This window comes from Lottia gigantea (assembly GCF_000327385.1).
Source record: "Lottia gigantea unplaced genomic scaffold LOTGIsca_31, whole genome shotgun sequence".
Lineage (NCBI taxonomy): Eukaryota > Metazoa > Mollusca > Gastropoda > Lottiidae > Lottia > Lottia gigantea.
In genome coordinates this window covers 1,082,331-1,105,163 of record NW_008709027.1, presented here as the reverse complement: position 1 = coordinate 1,105,163, position 22,833 = coordinate 1,082,331, and the positions used below count along the sequence as shown (strand labels likewise).

The 22,833-nt window shown below is 34.3% G+C and overlaps 1 protein-coding gene across 1 annotated transcript; it reads left to right on the top strand.

Moving 5' to 3' along the window:
* The first annotated feature begins 14,829 nt into the window (after positions 1-14,829).
* On the top strand, positions 14,830-18,884 carry LOTGIDRAFT_232728 (hypothetical protein). Its single transcript, XM_009057739.1, has 4 exons — positions 14,830-14,982; positions 16,438-16,741; positions 16,975-17,109; positions 18,049-18,884. The coding sequence occupies exons 2-4, from the start codon at positions 16,462-16,464 to the stop codon at positions 18,258-18,260; spliced, it is 627 nt and encodes a 208-aa protein (XP_009055987.1). The 5' UTR covers positions 14,830-14,982; positions 16,438-16,461; the 3' UTR covers positions 18,261-18,884.
* Positions 18,885-22,833: the final 3,949 nt, after the last annotated feature.

The following is a 22,833-nucleotide window of genomic DNA, read 5'->3' as shown; positions in this document are numbered from 1 at the left end:
ACTTGAGGCCACCTACCGTCAATAAATGCTTCCTCATGAATTCAGGTGTTTGCAACATATTTTCTTATCATCCGAGAGATATGCATCTTCTCAGTTACGTCCCTTGAACATCGTCAATGCGTCGTTAAGTCGCCGTTTCTTTTGCTGGCGCGTTCCTATTTGTAGTTTTCTGTGCATGTTGAGCAGCCATGCAGGGCATGCTTACTCTTCTAGACACCTGATATTTCGTTTTCAAATCAGCTTGCTATCATTATAGATGTAAGACTTTCCATTGTTGTTGCTAATATAACGCTGTTTTATAATAGTTCTTATTGTTCTTCCAAAAGTTGTATATCATTTGTCAAGGTTGCTCCGTGTAGCCAATAAACTGTTATTTGTAATGTTAAACTCATCATGTACTATTATCTATCTATCATATTATACTAAATGAAATTTCGATTTGTTTATCAACGAAATGAATATATCCACTTTAGGCACATGATTCATTATTAAATGATTGTCGGACAGAAAGTCAGAGAGTTTCTGATATAACTATAGTGTCACTGAACCATCAGATTTATCGCGATCTTCTGACAACAAAGTGTTCCGACCAGTATGAAAGAATTACCTGTAACCCACATTGTCCAAGTCTAGATTACGAACGTTCTATTTAAAGCCTTGTAGCATGATAAATGTGACTAGATTGAATATTGGTTGGAAAAGGATGTCCTATTTTAATGTCATTGTAGATTATGAGATTATGATTACTACCAAGGATAGTCCGAAACATCTGCCTCTAATGGATATTTTGACAGTTGTCGGCCCGAGAAGAGACAGTATAAATATACTCTGTTAAATGGTGATTAATCACACCTCCGAAATTGCTTTTTAAATATTAAATTACCTTCACGATGACTGTAAATTAGTGTTGTAACCTTTCTTATGTTAGTATCACATGAATCTGTGACATTTAAACTTTTTGCTGCACACGCAGTTTTAAATGGCCGAGACGTGAAATGTTGTACAGAGAACATGACTATGGCTGAATTACAAAAATATTCGTCTTAATATTCGCCGAAGTATCTAGATAGGATGCAGTGATGCGGAAAGATCCCATTTTACATGGTCTAGTTTTTCTTTCTCTACACTAGCTGACATCTGTCCAAATATCTATCAGAGACTGGAATAGAGACAGATTTTCGGTCTATATCAAGGAGATCTACACTAAAACTAGTTTTTGTCGATGAAAAAAGTTCACAATAAAGACAAGTATGAAGTCAAAGCCATAAACCATCATGGTAGCTTGGAGAGACTTTCAAATTTAGTGTAATTTTTTTTACTCAAATTCTTGATGAGAAATACAAGAAAAAATACTCAGAACCATGCTTAAAGCAAATGTCGTGAAGGGGGTGATGTGATGAATCCTGGTAACGTTCAGAAGTTTCTGAGATTAACAGCTAAACACGATCGACCATTGGCACCGATCAAGAAAGTAACTGACCACAGTGTTTTAGAAATAATAGACAATGTTTAGTCAAGTGGTTTCTTTTCTCTTCAAGCAGATGAATCAAAGTACACAAGTAAAATTGAAAACTTAAATGTTGTGATAATATTTTTAAGGAGGATGTACAGGAATGTTTCTTTTAATTAATCCCCATGGACAATTTGGATGCTGAAACCATTGCAGAGGCCATTTTAGACCATGCGATGTACATTGAATTCAGATTTTAATCTGAGTGCAGCAAAACTTCACATACTAACCAGTATCCAAGGCTAAAATGAGAATTATTGTGAATCCATTCACAAATAAACCTTTAGTGTCCACTAATATGTATGGATACCATTAGGGGCTTATCAGTTCATCATACTGTGAGTCAAGCAAATACTGAATGACTGAAGTGGCTTGTGCTCTCTTAGAAAAGTTTCTTTCAAATGACAAGCAAGCGGTTAATGTTGAATTAAATAAAGGTTGCAAGGCAAACCAGTTGATGATCGTAGCCTTGTTAGTTACCACAGGACTTACAACATACCCCAACTTAAAAAAAAACTATTGCATAATTAAATGACAGAACACAATTTTGTGGTTTAATACTCCTTATAGTTTTATTGCACACAACGTTTCAACAATCTGCATTGTCATCATCAGATGAAATGAGGAAGCATATATAGTACAAGAAGGTATATATGAAACACTGTGTGCAAAAAAAACTAAAAATAAAATTGTCTTCACCCTAAATATCGCTAAAGGATTATTGCATAATTATATGTTTTACCCGACTAGTCACCAGAATCACTGGAGAACGTACCTAAGTGCACTGAAATACATAAAAAATTACCTTTGCCCTACGATATCAAGTTTTTCATCTCTTTATCAACAGGGATATTAATCTCAACTGCAACTTTGATTAATCCTCCAAATGTAGTGATCACAGACTATACTTCTATTGTACAAGTTTGTAGTGTGACAATCTCTAAAATTTAAAAAAAGAAATGGGTATGGATCAAATAGTCCTTTGTAATTTTTTAAATTATTTTGAATTGAAAATTAAGCCCTCTAAATGCTCAAAGATAGCGATGGTCATCGTAATACACCTATAAATGTAAAGGCAGTTGACAATCGTCAATAGCATTTTCATAGTTATGGAGCTTTATTCACATTTTATTTTTGATAAACTCGATTTATTCGAATCCATTAAGAAGTTGGTTTTGTTCAGTGTCCACAAGATTTTAAAAGGGCAATAACTTTCAAAGTAACAAAAATTGTATCGACAAGTAGACCGACTTCTGTAATTCATTTTATGCTAATACGAATGCCGCCAAGAAGCAGCAAGGGCAATAACTCGAAAACTCTGAATTTCAATAGACCTCTCTCTGGATTTAGATATACAAATCTGCTTTCTGCTCTTGTGTTTTTATTAAGTCATTTTTATACGCCCACATGAAATGGGGGAGTATATTGCCGTCACCTCATTCCGTCGGCTCCTTAACAATTCTTGACTGATTTCGACGAAACTTGGTATGGTTGTTTGTAATCACTCAAGGATGAACCCTATAGAAAATCAGACGAATCGAAAAATATTTACTATAAGTTATTGCCCTTGTTCTTGAAATGCTCGTAAACACTCTAGAAGGTGCAATTCATGGCGGATTTTGACGAAACTTGGTATGAGTGTTCGTTATCGACCAAGGATAAACCCTATCGAAAATCAGAAAAATTGAAAAATATTTAGTATGAGTTATTGCCCTTGTTCTTGAAAACGCGTTCAATTTTAGCTTGTAAACACTCTAGAAGGCATAATTCTTGATGGATTTTGACGAAACTTGGTGTGAGTGTTTGTAATCACCCAAGGATAAACCCTATCGAAAATCAGAAAAATTGAAAAATATTTAGTATTAGTTATTGCCCTTGTTCTTGAAAACGCGTTCAATTTTTAGTTCGTAAACACTCGACAGGGCACAATTCTTGACGGATTTTGACGAAACTTGGCATGAGTGTTGGTTGTCACCCATGGATAAACCGTATTGAAAAATTGAAAAATATTTAGTATGAGTTATTGTCCTTGTTCTTGAAAACGCGTTAAAATTTTAGATTGTAAACACTCTAGAAGGGACAATTCTTGACGGATTTTGACGTGTTTGTTTTCACCAAAGGATAAACCCTATTGAAAATCAGAAAAATCGAAAAATATTTAGTATGAGTTATTGCCCTTGCTATTGAAAACGCGTTCAATTTTTAGCACGTAATCACTTTGATGAAACTTGGTGTGAATGTTCGTAATCACCCAAGGATGAACCCTATTGAAAATCAGAAGAATTGAAAAATATTTAGTATAATTATTGCCCTTGTTCTTGAAACCTCTTTCAAATTTAGCTCTTAAACACTAAAAGGCATGATTTTTTCTGGATTTTGACAAAACTTGGTTTTATTGTTCAGTTCTGAAGATTGAATATTTGCCTTCTAGAGTTTTCACGAGCTAAAGATTGAACACGTTTTCCAGAACTAGGGCAATAAATAATACTCAATATTATTCAGTGTTGTGCTAAAGAGTGTATGACTGAAGGTTGAATATTTCATACTGGTGATTGTTACTGTACTGCTAAATATTTATGTTTAAAATCAAATCTGCCAGTGGGCGTATGTTACCTTGCATGGCCAGCTATCTTTTCAAAAATCATTCCTCCGATTGTTATTAAATTCAAACTTGACAGATCATTAATATATACATGCATAATTGTATACCAAGTTTCATCAATATCGGATAAAAACTGTAGCGCTTCTATCATGCCTATAAACCAAATTTGACCGAGATCTCATCAGTCTATATATGCATACCAAGTTTCATCAAGATCAGATAAACCTTTATTGTGTCTACAAGCCAAATTGGAAAAGTCAGTGGCAATAACTCCGAAACCATTCGTTACCAAATTTGAACTTGAACTATAGCCTCTAATGTGCCTGCAAGAAATGAGAACGGGTGGACGTTTAGACAGGGGCGACAGCAATATACGTCCACATTTCTAACGTGTGTTATATCACTGTCACTCCAAAGAGTGATTATGAGAATGTTTCGAAACAATAGTATAAAGCACTCTCGTGACTCAACTAGCAATGTCGTTGTCTGGTCGACCAATGTTGCTCCTCGTGCCATACTCGTTCTATCTGCTGAACTGAGAGCGGTCAAGTGATATACATTTAGCTTTCTTGTATGAAAAAAAAATAAGATACATCAGCAGTGGGTAAGGCAAAAAACTTTATGTGTTTTACTTTCTAGCTTTGATTTCAGATGGTCCGCATGTGTTGTGTTTGTTTGTTTGTTTGTTTTTTCATCAGGAGGTACCTGAAACGGCAGTATTTTGATAACAAACAGTCAAACAAGGTAACGTTGTTCCCCCACGGACAAACTATATACAGATATTATTTGGTGAACGGTTGTCGATAGTCTTTGGTCAGTTACATTATTAAGTTTACAGGAATTAGTCTTGTTTATTTGCCAGGCGTCAGTTAGTCCGGATTAATTAGAAACTACAAAGACTATAATTGTCAGGACATAGTTTGTGAGGAATTTACTTAGTCATAGTCATTTGATCAAGCTCATTTGATAGGATTCGGTTTGTCAGGTTAATATTGTTAGGAAAAAAATTGTCAGGAAATAGTTTGTCATGATTTAACTTGTCGGAATTTGGTGCTAGGCTGTCAACATGTGACATGGTTCAGGTTGTCAGGAATTATTTGTTTTATTTTTTGCATAGAAAGGAAATTTGGATCAAATCTTGACACATTCCAGATTATTCCGTGTCGGGAAATAGTTCAGAGTAAGGTCTTACTCAGTTGCCTGTTAAGAGCTATCGGCTGAGCGTAAACGCTTTAAGCCATTTATAACATTGAGAGGAGCTGATTAGCCAGAATCCTGCATCCTGACAAGTACTATCTTTGCCTGACAAGCGGAATTTTCCTGACATGGAAAACTTAAAGTTACAATTACAATGAAAAAAAATTGAATTATGTTATTTGGGATTTGCTAAAACTTTTCAGATGTACTTGTAAATGGTTCTTTTTATGATAATTACCTATTATAAAAGTACAGAAGTAATTAATAATTAATTAAGTGATTTAGGCTTAGATGTTACTTCTAGGTCAGCGTAAAACTAGAGTGTGCGAAACCTTACACGTACAAAACATAGTGCACATTCTTGTTACAAAGAAGCAACTTTACGTGAGACTTAAATATTATCTATGCGGGGCCTACCATGTGGAGGAACTTTACTAATGGACGGTGACACTTAAATAAATAACTTATTATTATTATTATTATTATTATTATTACTAATTATAACAATAAAATATATCAATTCTAAATAAACAATAATCCCCCTTTTTTAACAAATGTCAACAAGAAAGCCTTAGGCGGACGACAACAAACATGGCTGCAACCATGGACAGTTCTAATTTGACGTTAGGGCCTGCGTATTTAACATAGAATAGAATAACTGGAGCGCACACTTTACGCATACGACGTCACAAACATTGAAATGGCAGGGGGAATCCAATATGGCCGCTGAGGGGAGATTTGCAAAATATTTTATCATAACACAATAAATGAAATAAATTTACATCAAAACCGAAATAATTCCAGGCGTTGGCATTTTGAACCATTAACGATAATAATAGTTATACAAAACAAAAGAAAGATTCTTTTTTTTTTGCGTATTTTTTAAATCTGAATTCTAATCATAAACTTCCTAATGATGATATATACGGAATTCTATACTTTCACTAAAGGCCTAGCCGCATCAAGTCTATTTGTAACTTTAGACACCCCAGTCCTACACTCCTCAGGCCTAGAAACATTTTTTAGAACTAAACTTCATCAGGTTCAATTTTACTTTTAGAATTTACATTTTAATAAAAAATCATAATATTGTACGCTTATTATATACACTATTTACAAATTTATTGCATATTTTGGTACTGGTACATAAGTTTTGAGCGGGTCCGGATTTATCGACACCCGGCTGTTTGAAGAGTAATTTTATTTCATTGGTTTGCTCACTGCACACTGTAACCTTTTCGCTTTGTCTTGTAATATCTTTTAACTCATTTCGGCTGGTACGTGTCCTCCTAAACTACACGTACAAAAATTATCAAATACACCAAAATATAAAAAATATAATTAGCATAACAAGGTCAAGAGATTAGTAAAAGAAATAGTGATAGATCTGGCTTGTTCAGTAGGGCCACGGGTAGTGAGAACTAGCAAATGACAAGACGGATAAAAGCTCGCTTCCTGTAAAAACTCAAATTAAATCTCACAATTTACCATCTGAAATGTTATTTTACAAAATAAATACTCCCCACTGACTTACTTGAAAAAATTAATCTAGATGCCTTTTCGATTATGGTTAAAGCATCAAAAAACAACACAACTCTGAACCGCCTCGTCGACATAATGACTCCCGTCTAAACAATTGCGGACGGATATCCAGATTTCACCGTCGCGTCGGTAGAATAAGCTAACGATCTTGACGTTAAGTCCGGCGCATATCAGCCATCAGCTCAGGCAGAATTCATTCATACACCTTTCCGTGTGCGGGTAAATTTATGTAAGATTTTGGTCATTCGTGTAGAAAGTTGAAAATCAAATGTGCTTGCTCGCTAACCTGAAGGTCCAGGGTTCAATCCCATAGGTCGAGATAATACCTTTGGATTTTTCACCCCGGTTTCCCCCTGGCAGTGATGCAGGTAAGAGGGGCTGACATGGAAAAAGCGTCTAGTCGTTCGGATGGGACAATAAAGCGATGCCCCGTGTGCTACAGGCTATGCACGTTAAAGATCCCTCGACAGTTGGAGATCGAAAAAGATTATTTTCTCTATGTCTGTGTTAGCATGACAATAGTTTGCTGTCTCATATCACCCTTTATTTCTTGTGGGACAACATTATTTGCTGCTTCCTCCCCTTTTACATAAACTGGTGTTCCACATACGTTTTGTTTTATACTGTGGTATTTGGAAACGCGTTTGTGGTTTATATTAAAAGATAAAAGTTTACAAACACGAATTTAATGACCATGTAGAAGGAGACTGTAGCTGAGATTGTCAGATTGTAATTTTTACGACAGACTCGGATCACATTTTTTATAAATTTGGACCAATACCTTACCGACTCAGACCACTTTTGTAAACAAATTGAAAGTAAAATGGTAAGGACAACTCTCACTAGGACTCAGAACAGTGTTAAAAGACAATGCATATGGCAGCCATTATAATGACCGTGTTTTATATATATTAAACTTTATTTTCAAAAAAATATATTAGACTCATTCACTCTTTTGAGAGAGTTTGGTGGCCCTGAAAAGGGCCGTTTAGATGTCCCTGAAAAGGGCCGTTTAATTATTTGGGGCGAAGATGGCACCACACTTCTTTAATAGTTGGCTGGTACCCATTTCACCTTCACTGTACGTAGACCATATTTTAAAAAGTTTTCCTTGGGTGGTGCAGGTCTGCTTGCTTTGATATCGTTTCAATTTCCCCTCCGAAACCATTTTCATCTGTATCGGAATCTTCTTGGCTTCCCCGAACAACAATGTTTTAAGAAGGTAAAATGGTAGATTTCCTTTCTTCGCCTTTTGGTTGACAGCGTTATGCCACCCCTCCACATCATTGTTGGTGCGGATCGTCTTCTTAAATAAGCACCAGGATGGTATGGTCCACACAGTACTGGTAATCCAGGTGTCGTCTACATAGTCCATAATTTCTTTAAGTTGGTCTGTGGAAGCTCTGTCTCGCAGTTTATTAAATGCGTCTAAAATCTGATCGGCGGGGAGGAAGGGCAAGGCAAACACTTTTCTGATTAATTTTAAATCCCTTTATACTTAACTTTGAACTGTTGAATACAAATCGTCTAATCCCTTAACTAATCTCATTGAACAATTCACATCAAAGTGATAATTAATACCTAATAATTGGTTGAGTATTGTTAATTAAGACTTGGTCCGATTAAAATAAAAAATAGTGGGCCGAATCGGTATAGGTCCGACACAGTAACGATCCGAGTTGGTAGTGTAATGAGTGGGCCGAAACGGTAACGGTCCGACCGGTCCTGATTCCATCTGAACGGAGACCGGTGCAACATATACATCAACCCTAAAAAGAATCAACTACTAACGTATTGTGTGATTCTTTCCAAGTATGAAGTAGCATAATGGAGAAGTGTGACGAATTCATCCTACAATTAATTACGTATGGGTAGCACATTTGTCATTATAACGTAGACATAACGTCGTTAAAGAGTTGACAGTAAAGATTGAATACCATTAAAGCACCAAATCATAAAAGATTTATTAGATATCAAAATATACTGTATTAAATATCCTCATGGATGCGGATGCAAGGTTTTTTTTCCTATCATAATACAACGTTTTGTGATCAGTTCCCTCCCTTGAACTATTGAGAATGGGCATTGTTTAATGGTTCAAGCCTACCGTGAAAGAGAAAATAGCTAAGATTTCGATTTCTTTTGCAAGCTACAACCAAACGTTTTGTGTTTACATGGGGAAATTTGTTCTGAAGTTCCGAGTAATGGCGTAATTTAACTAATAGAAAAGTGTAATTATTGTCTATTTATGGACAAAACTGGCTAAGTCTACAGGACATGTTACTATATGGAGTAAATCAAAACAATACAGATACATACTAACATGGTCTCCACTGTTAAGAAGTGAGCTATGAAATTCATGCATGGCAAAGAGAGCCTTGACGATGACCTGCGTCTAGGAAGGTGTTCAACTGCAATCATTCTGACCGGGTGCATTGCATGATGATGGCTGATCGTTAATTTACCACTCGACATATTGCCATATGTGGCGGACATCTCTCATGAGAAGGTTGCTCACATTATCACCGACGATTTGGGAATAACAAAAGTTTCTGCAAGGTGGGTGTCAAACCTCTTTAACAGTCCAGTTGATCTGAAACGTGTCAGATTTCTGACTTCCCGTTACTATTTATGTCATTTTGAAGAAGATCCTGCTGATTTTTGGGTCCGATTTGTAAGTACGGATGAGACCTGTTTCCCAAAATAAAAGACCGTAATACGCCCACAATTGTTATGACAGCCAAGTCTGGATGTTGGCATGAGCTATCATATAGATCATTTCAAGGGTAACATTTTCTTACTACAATTGTAACTGCTTTATTCACAGCCTTTATCTATCTTTCTTTTCTGCCTTTAAATAGGGTTCATCTTTATTGGATGATAATAAACCATTCCACCAAGTTTATTTAAAAATCTGACGAGAATTGTACCTTCTAGAGTGTTTACAAACTAAAAATTAAACGCAATTTTAAGAACAAAGGCAATAACTCACACTAAAGATTTTTACATCTTTGTAAATAGGGTTCATCCTTGGGTGAATACAAACATTCAAACCAAGTTTTGTCAAAATCCACCAGGGAGCCGCGGTGGCTCAGTGGGTTAGGCGCTTCCACGCTAACCTGAAGGTCCAGGGTTCAATTCCGGCATAAGTCGAGATAATACCTTCTAGTCTAGTCTAGTCGTTCGGAGGCCCCGTGTGCTACAGGCTGTGCACGTTAAAGATCCCTCGACAGATGGAAATATGTCAAAATGATATATTATTGAACAAATTTCACATTTCAAGGGATGTTAGCAAACATATAATGAAACCAGTTACCTACTATTGACTGGCAGGGGTTAAAAAAAAATGTGTTTTCATGTTATTATAAAATGTATTAAAATCATATATGGTTGTCATGTATGATTATACATGGACTTAAATGGATAATGCATTTACTATTTGACACTATAATGATGATAATAAAACAGGATATAGCTTTCTTTTTACAAAATCTTGAAAGGAGCTCGCTGTGGATAAACTAAATCATAATCACAATGAACCAAAACAAATTCTGAAATATTAAAGGAATACCAGCAAAATATAGACAGATATCAAAATAAGAACATTCAATTAATTATGTGGAATTTCGTCATCATCGATGGGATCAAGTTGGCCACGGAAAAGAATATCATGTAGATTTTTGTTTTTGGAATAAGCTCTAACTAATTTGTTATAAAAAATAGTGGGGATTATATTTTCGGGATGCTTGGCAAGAAATACTATTAAATGGAGCAACAAATGGGATAATTTTAGAGTCATATACTAAATGTTTAGTCCAGAAGTGAAATAGTTTGTAGTTGGTTCATCCTAAAGCTCTCTCTGTACAGTCTGGAACTCTTAGGGTTTATGTCTTCTTCAGAAACGACTCTTTCAAATGGTGCAACCTTTAATTTCGCCTACGTATTGAAAAGTGCATTTGTCGCATGAAATTTGATAAATAATATTCGTATACTGGCACAAGTTGGCCGTTGATAGTGAATTATTTACAATTATGTTTATTAGAAAAGTAATTAGTTGTTAAAATATGGCCGCAGATCCTACATCTTGTAGATCTGCACGGCTGTGATCCGAAAGATTGATTAGAGTTTATCAGAACGAGGTTTGTATTCCAAATCTCAATTTCTGAAAAAGCTTTAAATGCTGCGGAGATCCCCGCTCTCACAATTTCTTAAAAACTTATTGACACGCATTATCAAAATAGTCTATGTTACCGTTAATAGAAAAATCATTCCGTTAAATTACGAGTAATTGAAGAATTTCAGAATCAGGTCGTTTAGGATCAGGTATTCTATCAAAACATTTTTTGACTGCGTTCAAACCCGCTTCATTGTCAAAATTAGTTCGAATTTGATGATTTTTCGATGAATGTTTTTGACACATTGCCCTTGATCGCGTCAAAAATTTGTTGTGCGCACAATAGACGCTACAATTTTCGATGGATATTGATCAAACTTGGTGTGAGCACTGGGATTGATAAGATGGCAATGAAGTTTTAATTTGACGATTTTTCGATGAACGGTTTTTGAGTTAATGTCCTTGCTCTTGAAAACACGTTAAATTTTTAGCTCGAAACACTCCAGAAGGCAAAATTCTTGATGGATTTTGACGAAACTTTGGTGTTTTTTGTTAACCACTAAGGATGAATCCTATGAAAATCAGAAGAATCGAAAAATATTTAGTTTGAGTTATTGCTCTTGTTCTTAAAAACAAGTACATGTTTTAGCCTGTATTCACTCTTGAAGGCCTAATTCTTGACAGATTTTTACAAAAATTTGCAATATTATACAGTATTGTCCCAAAAAGTTCAAAAGCATTGTAAGACTGAAGGCTGAATATTTCATACCGGTAATCGTTGCTGTTCTTCCAACTATTTGGATAAGTTTGAATTTGGCTATCTTTCTATGAGCGGGATTTATTGCCCAACGCCTCAAAATTGGTTTGTAAACACAATAGAGAACACAATTTTCATCAGATTTAAATGAAATTTGGTGTGATCAATTATAATGAAGAGATCTTAGACAAAGTTCGAATTTGACGATCTTTCGACTGTCGTTTTTGAGTTATTGCTCTTGATGTATGAAACAAGTGGTTGCTTAGCAAGATACGCCCACTTTCCTCAAGATTGAATTTGACAATTTTTCGATCATCGGAATTTGAGTTATTCCCCTTGACTTAGTAAAAACGCATCAAAATCTGTTGGCGATAGAGGTGATAGTTTATGTCAGAATTTTATGAAATAATGTGTCTGTTTAAATCGACAATATCTTGCACAAATTAGATTTTTGGTATGATTTGACACAGATAGGTGACCGCCCTTGACATACTGAAAATGTATCGAAGTCGGAGACTTTTTCGGGACCCGACTCTCGAAGGACCGCAACAGATCTTTTCAGAAGATATTTTATTTCATATTTTATTCTGGGTCATTACATTGAACAGGCAGGTTGTAATAGGAATCTGCATACATCAATTTATTACAATTAGGATTCCTATTACAATTTCTTCAATGTAATGACCCGGAAGCTCGCCACTTGAGGAGAGACAGTCCTAGTATATCTTCAGAGAAGATCTGTTGAGATCGCCTCAGTCCTTCGAGGGTCGGGTCCCGAAAAAATCTACTGTTTCAAAACGTATTCAAAAACACTAGCCGATCAAAAACTGACGACCTGTGTTCGCCGTTGTCGATCTGGATAAGTTTGGTCGGCGGAAGATCGTTTACTTGCGACTCCCTGCTTTAGCACTCCACGGCAAATTGCGAACAAATCGCAAGAATGCACACTAAAATTAGCGGGTCTCTGCGTGTACCGCTGCGTGTATCCTACTATTGCCCTGGGGCCTACATAAAACCCGTCTTTATTATTACCTCTATGGATAGTGTCTTCAAGGGAGATAACTAACATTTGACGAACTAGACAGGACCATAGAGTTATAAATAGAACTACAGTCCACACTTGTCACGTGACGTTGTGCCGATACTGGAGGACGGTGGCCATTTTATATGAGGTCAAAAGGACGTTATTGACAAACTTGCCTTAAAATAATGGTGTTTGGTTTTAGCCAACCAGAAAAGTATAGGTCACCGTTTAGAAGAGTTAATCGGTCATAAATAGACATAAACCTACCTCATCGAATTAAAATAGGTTTTATGCAACAAAACAAAAAACGCGCTTCGAACGTCGTCTGTTTAGGCCTACGCTCTGCCCCTGTCCGTTCCTGTCTCATGTAGAATTCGTCTTGTTATATAACTCTATGGACAGGACACAATCCGCGAATTCATTTGTCATCTGTTTCCATGTTAAATCACGAAATTCAACCTTTTATAACTTTTTCCAGAAATCTCGTTGAAAACTTTCCAATGTGTCACATGAAATCCTGGCCAATGCTTAGTTTCTGGACAAAAATGCAATATATCATGACCATGAAAATCTTGAACTGAAAATAGACCACTCCATTTCATCAACATCAGCTTGCATGACCGTCAATGCACACAAAACGACTATTTTTGAAATTATCCTTCCGCATGAAAATCTATTATCTCACAAAATCCGAAAGAAAATGCAATTTAAGACATCAAATTCCAAATCTAGACAATTAATTAGTCAAAAATAGGCATGCGAAACCCTTTTTATTTGAATTAGAGATTTTAAAGAATCGTTTGCGCTGTGATCGTGACAAAATTAAACACGACTTCAAAATCATCGTCTTGTTTGTGGTTGGCGACATTTTGAATGTTCGCGGCTCTTTTCGCCTCCACTGAATGGATAGCAGGTGTATACTTGATGACTTACCATTCTGGTCCAGTGAAAACAGTAGGCCTACAGTGTTCAGTGTTAAGGTCAGTGTAACTGCACCGGCAATCTGGACCGAGTACGGTTCATTTCAAGCGTGCCAATTTTTATGGCAAAGTAAACGCGGCTTATGATAGACCTACGTTTTTTTAACCAGTGGCGGAGCCAGGTTTACGTCCCAGGGGGGCGAGATATCTGAGGTTGCACGAATTTCTAACTTAATGAAATCTGTGCCCGAATTGCCTTTTTTTGGTTGTGTAAAAAAAAGTTCTAAACTCTACTTTCGGGCTGCGATTTCAATTTTTGAAATATGTAAAATATAATCATACGAATGACATTCGGGTAGTGATTTCGATCCTTAAATAATATGAATTATGAAATATTATTATAGGAGAATACAATCGGGCTATCAATTTAAAAAAAATATAGTTATAGTATAGGATATTCGGGCAAAGATATGATTTCATTTTTAAATTCCACAAAAAATAAAATAAAATCGGGCCGATCTGAAAAAAAAAATTTTTTAATGCCTTGCCCGAAAAACTAGCCTTCGGGGCTGCGAGGGGGGCGGAACTATAATGATTACAGTTTTATGGCCCTAATGATGCTAAAGCAAATTGACGTCAGTTAGTCCTCTAGTCCAAAGCCCTACATATTATATAGGCTTTGCTCTAGTCTTTTTCCAATCCAACTACCAACTACTACGACTACCAACAACTACCTAGTTTGCGATACCAGCATTCGCTGGAAGCGAACGTTAACTTGTCATCTACCAACCAACCAAAGTAATTTTTTTTTATGGCCTCTATGTGGTTTGACTACGTACTATGCCAAATGAAGATGATTACTCGTTACGTTGTATAGATTGGTCGAATTGACGTTGTATTTCCAAATCTTATAATTACACGTAACACGATTGGGTATTCGACTGTATTGCCCGACTAACAGTTTCTGTATTATTGATATGATGAATTGCTAGTATTATAAGCACGATCTTCTTTTCCACTTAAATTGCAAAATTATATTTAAAACTAGTGTGGGACAATTCGCTGAAGTTTATTAATGGACAAATCTCAGACCGTTGATAAACAAGGCCAAGGTCACAAGAACAGTCTCTGAATAATGCATCTCGAATGACTAAAAATGGATGGTGATGGATTCATGAAATAGATCAATGATAAAATTATATTTGATTAAACTATTAGTATTGCAGAGCCATCAAAGCTAACAACTAGGGTAGGCTGCGTTAGGGATGTAAATCAGGAGTTACTTAGAGGGCATTGCCTGGCACTTGCAGTTGCAGGTGAGGTGCATGTTCATTTAATTTCAATCATTACTGATACACTCAACAACACTTCTGTAAGCCAAATAAAAATTAGGTTTTGGCCTTTCTTTGGAAATAACCTAGTCCTTATTATATTACTAAAATGCGTATACAGTGGTGTAACCTATATTAGAGCATACAAGGATTCAACACCAATTTTAGTCATAATTGAAAAACAGATTTTTTTTTTGTGCCTTATTAGATCAAATGTTTCTTTAGATATTCTATAAAGTAATCAAATTCAAAATTGGTTTGTTTCGATTTTCTCTATGAATTGCTCACTTTGATGAGTATCTAATTTGACCATTGCTGCAAAATGCGTCGCCTATTTTGTACAATGTTACATCTATAAATAAGTAAAGAAAAACCCAGAGATTCTCAGTGGAGAATTATCATTTCTTAGTATTTATCTTTGTAATCTATTCATTATTACTAATCACAATTCCTTTGAAGAGCAATGATTTGAAAAAAAATAAATACTGACAAAATTAGATAAATAAAACATAATAGTAATTTATTGCTAACATTCATTGCTTAACAACATATGATTGTGGCCTACATTGTGTTCCAGTTCCATAGAATTTTTCTGCTGTCATGGAATCTTCTAGTTTGTCATGTGACTTGTTCCCTGGAATATTATATTCTAGCAGACCACACTTGGAATTCCGATTACAGCTGGGGATTATAAGGAAATTTGGCCAATAAAAATAGTGACAATATAATTGAAATTCGCCATTTTGTATGTATGCCAGAAGTAGATAATAAATTTGACACTATTCTGAAACGATATGAAAAATTCTGCATGTTGATGTTATAGAGATAACTTATGTTTATCAAAACATGCAAATGCGGAGGGCCCTCTAGGTCACACATGTAAATTGTTCATCATTTTTGGAGATGCATGAAATTAGGTTACGTGACTAATATTTTTTCAAATCACTGTGTATGAATTGAACTTTCAACTTTAAAAAACTATTGAGAGTATTGGTCTGTGGGTCGATGAAATGCAAATGCCAAGCAATTAAGAAATCAATTATTAACCTATTGAAATTTAGATTTTACAGAAGAGATTCTTATATGGATCATTTCTGGTAGGGAGTTTATTTGAGGACTGAGAAAAAGATAAAATGAAAAATCAGTGAAATGTAATTAACTCCCAATATCATTGTCATTGGTGATTGGGTTGATATTATTGTGATGTTCAAATGGCTTCATGTTACATGTAACCTTTAAGCTAACTAATTTTTATACTTTAAAAGAAATAAAATGGAAATAATTGGTTTGAGTAAGTAAAAAAATGAACCAAACATTTGTAACATCAGCAAGTAATTATTAGATCCTATTTAATGATACTTTTAATATTTGATACTTTAATGATCAATGAAGACTACTATATAATAAATAAATAAATATATCTTTTATCATCTTTTACAGACACTCTTGTAGCAAACTCCAAAGATGGAGAGACAGAATTGTGAAGATTGCATTTCAACTGAGCCAATGCCTGCTCCTAACAGACGTAGACCACAGTATAGAAACTATGTTGATTGTCAGCGACCATGTTTATCTATGAAATGTTCTAAACAAGGTGGTTGTAGGCTATGGCGTCAAATGATGTTAGGATTTATTACCACAGCATTTATAGGACTGATCTTATTATTTTTGGGTTCCATATTTATAGCTGATGCTGTTCATGAAAAGAACTCTGTAGCTATAATGCTGTGTGTTATGGGAATAGGTAAGTGATTTAGCCTACATATATTGTAACAATTTGATCAGTTATGTGCAGGTCACTGTATTGGAGAACTTCATTATATTCAGTCACACTAATTCTGAGCAACGCTTAAATAAGTCAAATTATTTGAACTTGTTGCTCTTTATGAATAATATTTACAAAAACATTTCATTGTCATTGTATTCAAGTTTTGGTAGTATTGAATTAATAGATTGTTTCTTGGGTTTTTTTCACAGTGTGTGGTGGTATTATTATTATGGCTACTATAATACTAGGTAAAATGTGTAAACTATGTATATCTAGAAAATCTAGAAATGATGACGAAGCACCATTTCCACATCAGCAAGGTGCATGTTTTCATACATGTTCAGGTAATCAATATTTAATATTCTTAATTTTAGATTATTTTAATTTCTCATTTAAGATTAGCAGGTTGTAAAGACTCCCCCCAAACGTATTGAAAATGATTTAGCCAATTGAAGGGTACAGTTGAGCTTACATAAAGCTTTCTATCTGTTGGTCGGTTTATTTCTTGTGAACACAATAGAGACTACAGTTTTCAACTGATTTAAATGAAATTTGGTGTGATCATTTATACTGATGAGATCCTGATCAAGTTTGAACTTGACGATCTTTCGATGAAAGGTTTTTGAGTAATTGCCTTTGACTTATGAAAAACGTGTCAAAATTTGTTTGTGAACACAATAGAGACTACAGTTTTCAACAGACTTTAATAAAATTTGGTGTGATCATTTATATTGATGAGATCTTGGACAAGTTTGAGCTAGATGATTTTTCAATGAACACTTTTTGAGTTATAGCCCTTGACCTAGATAAAATGCTTCAAAATTTGTTCTAGAACACAATAGAGACTATTTATTTGATTTAATGATTTGATGAATTTGGGTTATTGATATTGATTTTTATAAAAAAAAAAAATTTGTGGAATTACTCAGCATAAATAACTGGCAGTAAATATATCATTGAATTCAAACTTATAAAATTTACTTTAATATGAGAAAATTCGTACTTTAGTCACTAAAGACTGTTTTATCATTTCTGACAGCTGCCAGTGGGCGTATGTTACCTTGCCTGGCAAGCTTTCTTTACATTTTGAAATTTCTGTTGTACAGAACAACAATCGCAAATTTATTCTATGAGTTTTGTATACAGAGAAGCTCTGTTGAATATACTTTATTGTTTCACAGATGAGGTTTCTTGTCTTTTATTCTGTGTCTAGTATCATTTATTTCTCTTCATTACATATTGTGTACTAATTTTTTGATAGTTTTGATTGACATTATTTTCAGTTGTTTACACCAGATCAACTGATCAGATACCAAATGCTGGTATAAGTGACCCCCCACCATCATATGATACTGTAGTTACCAGTAATACTCTTCATGACGATAACATTCACCAATATCAACAATCCACTGAACACCAGGCAGTTGTCATGGTATTACCACCTAAATATGATGATATCATTGGACCTTTACCACCGTATAAAGAAACTGAATAGTTTTTAGCTTATATGTAGATATTATACGATTTTACAATGAGCAGTCTCAAAAGGTTGATGTTTTTAACATTTGAAGAATTGTGTATCAATCTGTAAAGGGCAATGATAAAGGTTAGCCAAATGATATTGTTTACTACCAAAAAAGCCTTTTGTCCAACTTTCTTGCTTGATTTCCTCTTGATATTATTTCATTTTCATAACACTAATTTTTGATAATGTTATGACAACAATAGTATTATAATGTGAAAGAAAATTGAATGAGTCTTATGAAGTGTTGCAATAAACTGAAAACATACTTAAACTGTTGTGGTAAAATGTGGCTTTACATAGTCCTGAAAAGCATAGTACAGATTGATAGATACCTGCAATGATCATTTTACTAGCTATTTAAATCAAAATCTTATATTAATTGCATTTTAAGGATAGTAATTATATTATTGTATAATACCGGTTGTTATGGATATTGTGATATTGATTGTCTTTGTGTCACTTATTTGTTTTTCTTTATCATGTTTTGTGTTAATGTTGTATATTTATTTTAAGCACCAGAGAAGTACATAAGATCTGCAAAAAAGAACTGAAGGGATTGCCAAATTTGCTTCTATATAATTTTTATTGCTGGTAATGCCAGACCAATTTATTTTCTTAAAATTTGTAAATGCAGGAGAAAAAAGGAAACAAAAAACACCAAAATTTGTGTGAAAGGCAGGAGAGAAAAAAAAAAACCTTACGAAGGCCAGGACTGATTTCTGGATAATCAAAGTAGGAAAATCCATAAAACAAGATTAAAATTGGTGTGGCCTAAGCATCGTTTCACATTCCAATGATAAGTGGTTGAAGCCATGTAATATATATATATTCAATATATATATATATAGAATTGTTGGCATTACCTGTTCTTACTGTAAATAATGTTTTAAATATTCACAATATTTATGTTTTTAAAACAATTTTTAAACTGTGTTATTTTTGTAAGTAATCACTAGAAATATTAATATATGGATTGTTATAACATTTCTAATACATCACAGCATATAAAATATTTTACACTGAACAAATACTTAATATTTGATATTTTATTATAGCAACCCATCATGTTGTGTGTGTTTTTTTGATGATAGATATGCACAAAAGAGCAGTGCTGTGTGTGTAATAGTATTCAATGAAATATTTATGTTTGTATTAAATGATTATTGTGCACTTCATAGTTTTCACTTGTTGGATATTTCAGCAAAATAACTCTATTTCATAGTTTGATAATTATGTTATTTCAAAATCATGTTATTAATCTGAAAATGTCAAAAACCACTTGATCTCAATTACATGCATGGTAATTTTGTGTTATTTTTATACGCCCACATTATAATGTGGTCGTATATTGTCGTTTCCCCGACTTTGACGTTCTTTCTTTATTTTTTAGTAAATGTCCTTGACAAACGCGTCAAAATGTGAGCACATTGGAGACTAAAGTTTTCATCCGATTTAAATGAAATTTGGAGTGATCATTTATAATGATGAGATCTTGGACAAATTTCGAAATTGGCGATCTTTCAATGATCTTTGTTTTAGTTATTGCACTTGACTTAGGCAAAAAGCGTAAAAATTTGTTTGTGAACACAATAGGGACTACAGTTTTCATCCGATTTAAATGAAAATTGATGTGATCATTTATAATGATGATCACATGGTTAAGTTCAAAGGAGACGATCTTTCGATGAACGGTTTTTGAATTATTGCATTTGACTTAATTGTTTGTGAACACTATAGAGAAATTAAAATCTTGACTAGAGAAATTTGATGTGATCACCTATTACAATGAGACTTTAGTCAAGTTTGAATTTGACGATTTTTCGATCAACGGAATTTGAGTTATTGCCCATGATTAATAACATGTGTTTGTTTAAATCAACAAATGGAACGATTTGACGCAGATCGGTGACTGTCCTAGATATACTGAAAATGTATCAGAGAAGTGGGCGTATCTTGCTAGGCATTAATTAGTTTGTCATATTAGATATGATGTTTTTACAATTGTGATAAACCCTCCCTGCTTCATCAGTGCAATCTAGTCATATTTTTATACATATGATCCTATCATGTTTAATGTTTATGAACTATGCCTGTCAATTAGTAACATTAATTTTCCATTGAAAGAGGTATCTGTACTGTTTTCAATGTAATTCCAACTCAACTTTGTGGTGTTGTAAATTTATGTTTTTGTTTCATATTCCATATTTTAAATGAAGAATTGATATAAAATTAGGATCATCAGTCTATGATGTGTTCTTTGATATTTCATCCGAAAAAAAACAAATGCTACTGTGGCGTTTCTACGGGTAGGGGAGGCTGGCTCGGATTTGCCCCCTCCACCACCCACTTTCAACATTTTCATCAATTTACATAGTGTAAAATGTTGTGGCCCCTGCACGGCCCCTCAAATAATGTATCTTACGCCACCAAACTGCTATTAACTGCAACTGGACATTTATTCATCCGGCGCTACTTGCATCGCTATGACCGATTACATTTTTATGTGAATTTGAATATCAGTAAAAAGAACAGTACTGAAATGACGTATCATCGTCGAAAATGTTTTGTTATATTCGGCAATTCTAGGCAGTTATCTTAAAGCAGACATTCGGTAGATGCCCAAAAGCTGAATCTGCCGCATAGTGCTTTTTCAGTATGACGTTTGGTTTTATCTAACGTCAACACCTTTCTCTTCCGAAAATAATAGCCTATAAAGGCCAAGAAATTTGCTGACAGTGGCGTATTTATGGGATATTTTTGGCCATGACGCCCCAAAGGCCCGTGAAAGTTCTTATTTTGAAGTGACAATTAAGCCCTCTAAATGCTCAAAATTCAAATCAGGCCATCTGAAACCCGTTAGCTACTTGGGGCTCCAACAGATGCACGTCTCAAGGGGACATCTCTCAGTTTCTCATACACAGCTGTCGGAGTACTCCACCAATATCAATTAACTGAAATTAACTACGGTATATTATACAACATTATATTACAAATTACAGACAGAATATGAAACAATATTCTAATATTAAAACACTACATTGCCCGTCGTTATGTTACCCGTTCCTTCCCAACATTTACCCCTCTTTCAACTGTAAAGAATAAATCTCCATTTCTAATTTACGATTCTGTAATTTCAAATTCTCGATCTGTAATTTCAATTTCTTTTTTTGAAGTGCAACCATTTCTTTATCAACATAATGGACGTTCCAATCGGGCTGTAGTTGTGATAGTTGAGGTAGTGGACTGAAAGGTGATGATGTTGGTGGACTTGATGGTGAAACTGCTGTTTCCCTGTGTTCAGGTGGTTTCTCCGCCTCTCCCTCCATTTCTGAAAGGTTATTGATAATGGTTATTTCGAACCTTACCCACTTGCGCACTCTAATTAGCATTGGCTTAATTAAGTGAAAAATTATTTCTATGAAGGATTTCTCAATCACTTGACATTACTATTACAGAGAAATTAGTCTGACTACTTAGTCTCTTCAGAACAATAAGTATGACAATTCCAGGAACAGTGCCAAATAATGGTAAGAGGCTATTGGACTCGGTGGAGCTTTCTTGATTCTCTCAGATTTGAGAGCTTCCAAAGCAAAAAATTTTCTAAATCAATTTGACCGACTTAAGAATGAAATATGATATGACGTTAGATGGCAAGAATTGGAACAAGGTAAGGTCGTACATACTATAATTATCACTTGTGTAATACTTAGACAAAATAATATGCTTTATAAAAATAATTCACAGTAACATGGAAGAAATATTGAAGATTATATTTTGTAATACTCGGGATAAGATAGCAATCTTTGGCTGGTTCACAGTGGCTCGACAAAATAATTATCTTATATTTATTACAAACTGTAAACATAACAACATTAATCATAGTTTACATATTTTTAAATATTTACATTACACCGATATGTTACAAATGGTATATACATCGAGAATAAGAATTAATATGGCGTTTACATTCGACTTTCAGTAAATACACAATGGTTAAAGAAAACAAATAAATACTTGGCAGAGGAGAAGGAGAGGTTGCAAATATGTTTTAAAATATTTCACATATTGTTCGATTAAAGCCCAATACCCAAATTTACTTCAATCAATTTTTTATTGGTGGATTAAATGTTGTTATATAGGAGCCGGCTATGCACAAACGATATCTCTGTACAAAAGGGTCAATATTCCCCATCCCATTCCCATCCAACCTTTAAAAAATATAACACACCCTGACTATGGTATAAACATTGTTTAAGTCAATGATAAGAAAAGAATTCTATGGATCACAATGTGGGCAATATTCTTTTTAGTTTCAATGACTTTAAGTAATAAATCACTCTTACGTTTTAGGCTACTTATCTAATTTTGTCAGTAAATTTTTTCTTCTTAAATCATTTATCTTTGAAGGAATTGTCATTAGTTATTATGAAATATTATCAGAGATATATACTAAGAAAAGTTATTCCACATCGCTTTGCAATTCTGAATTATTTGTTTATCTTGTAAAGTAGGTAATTTCTATCAAATTTATGTATTTATTCCA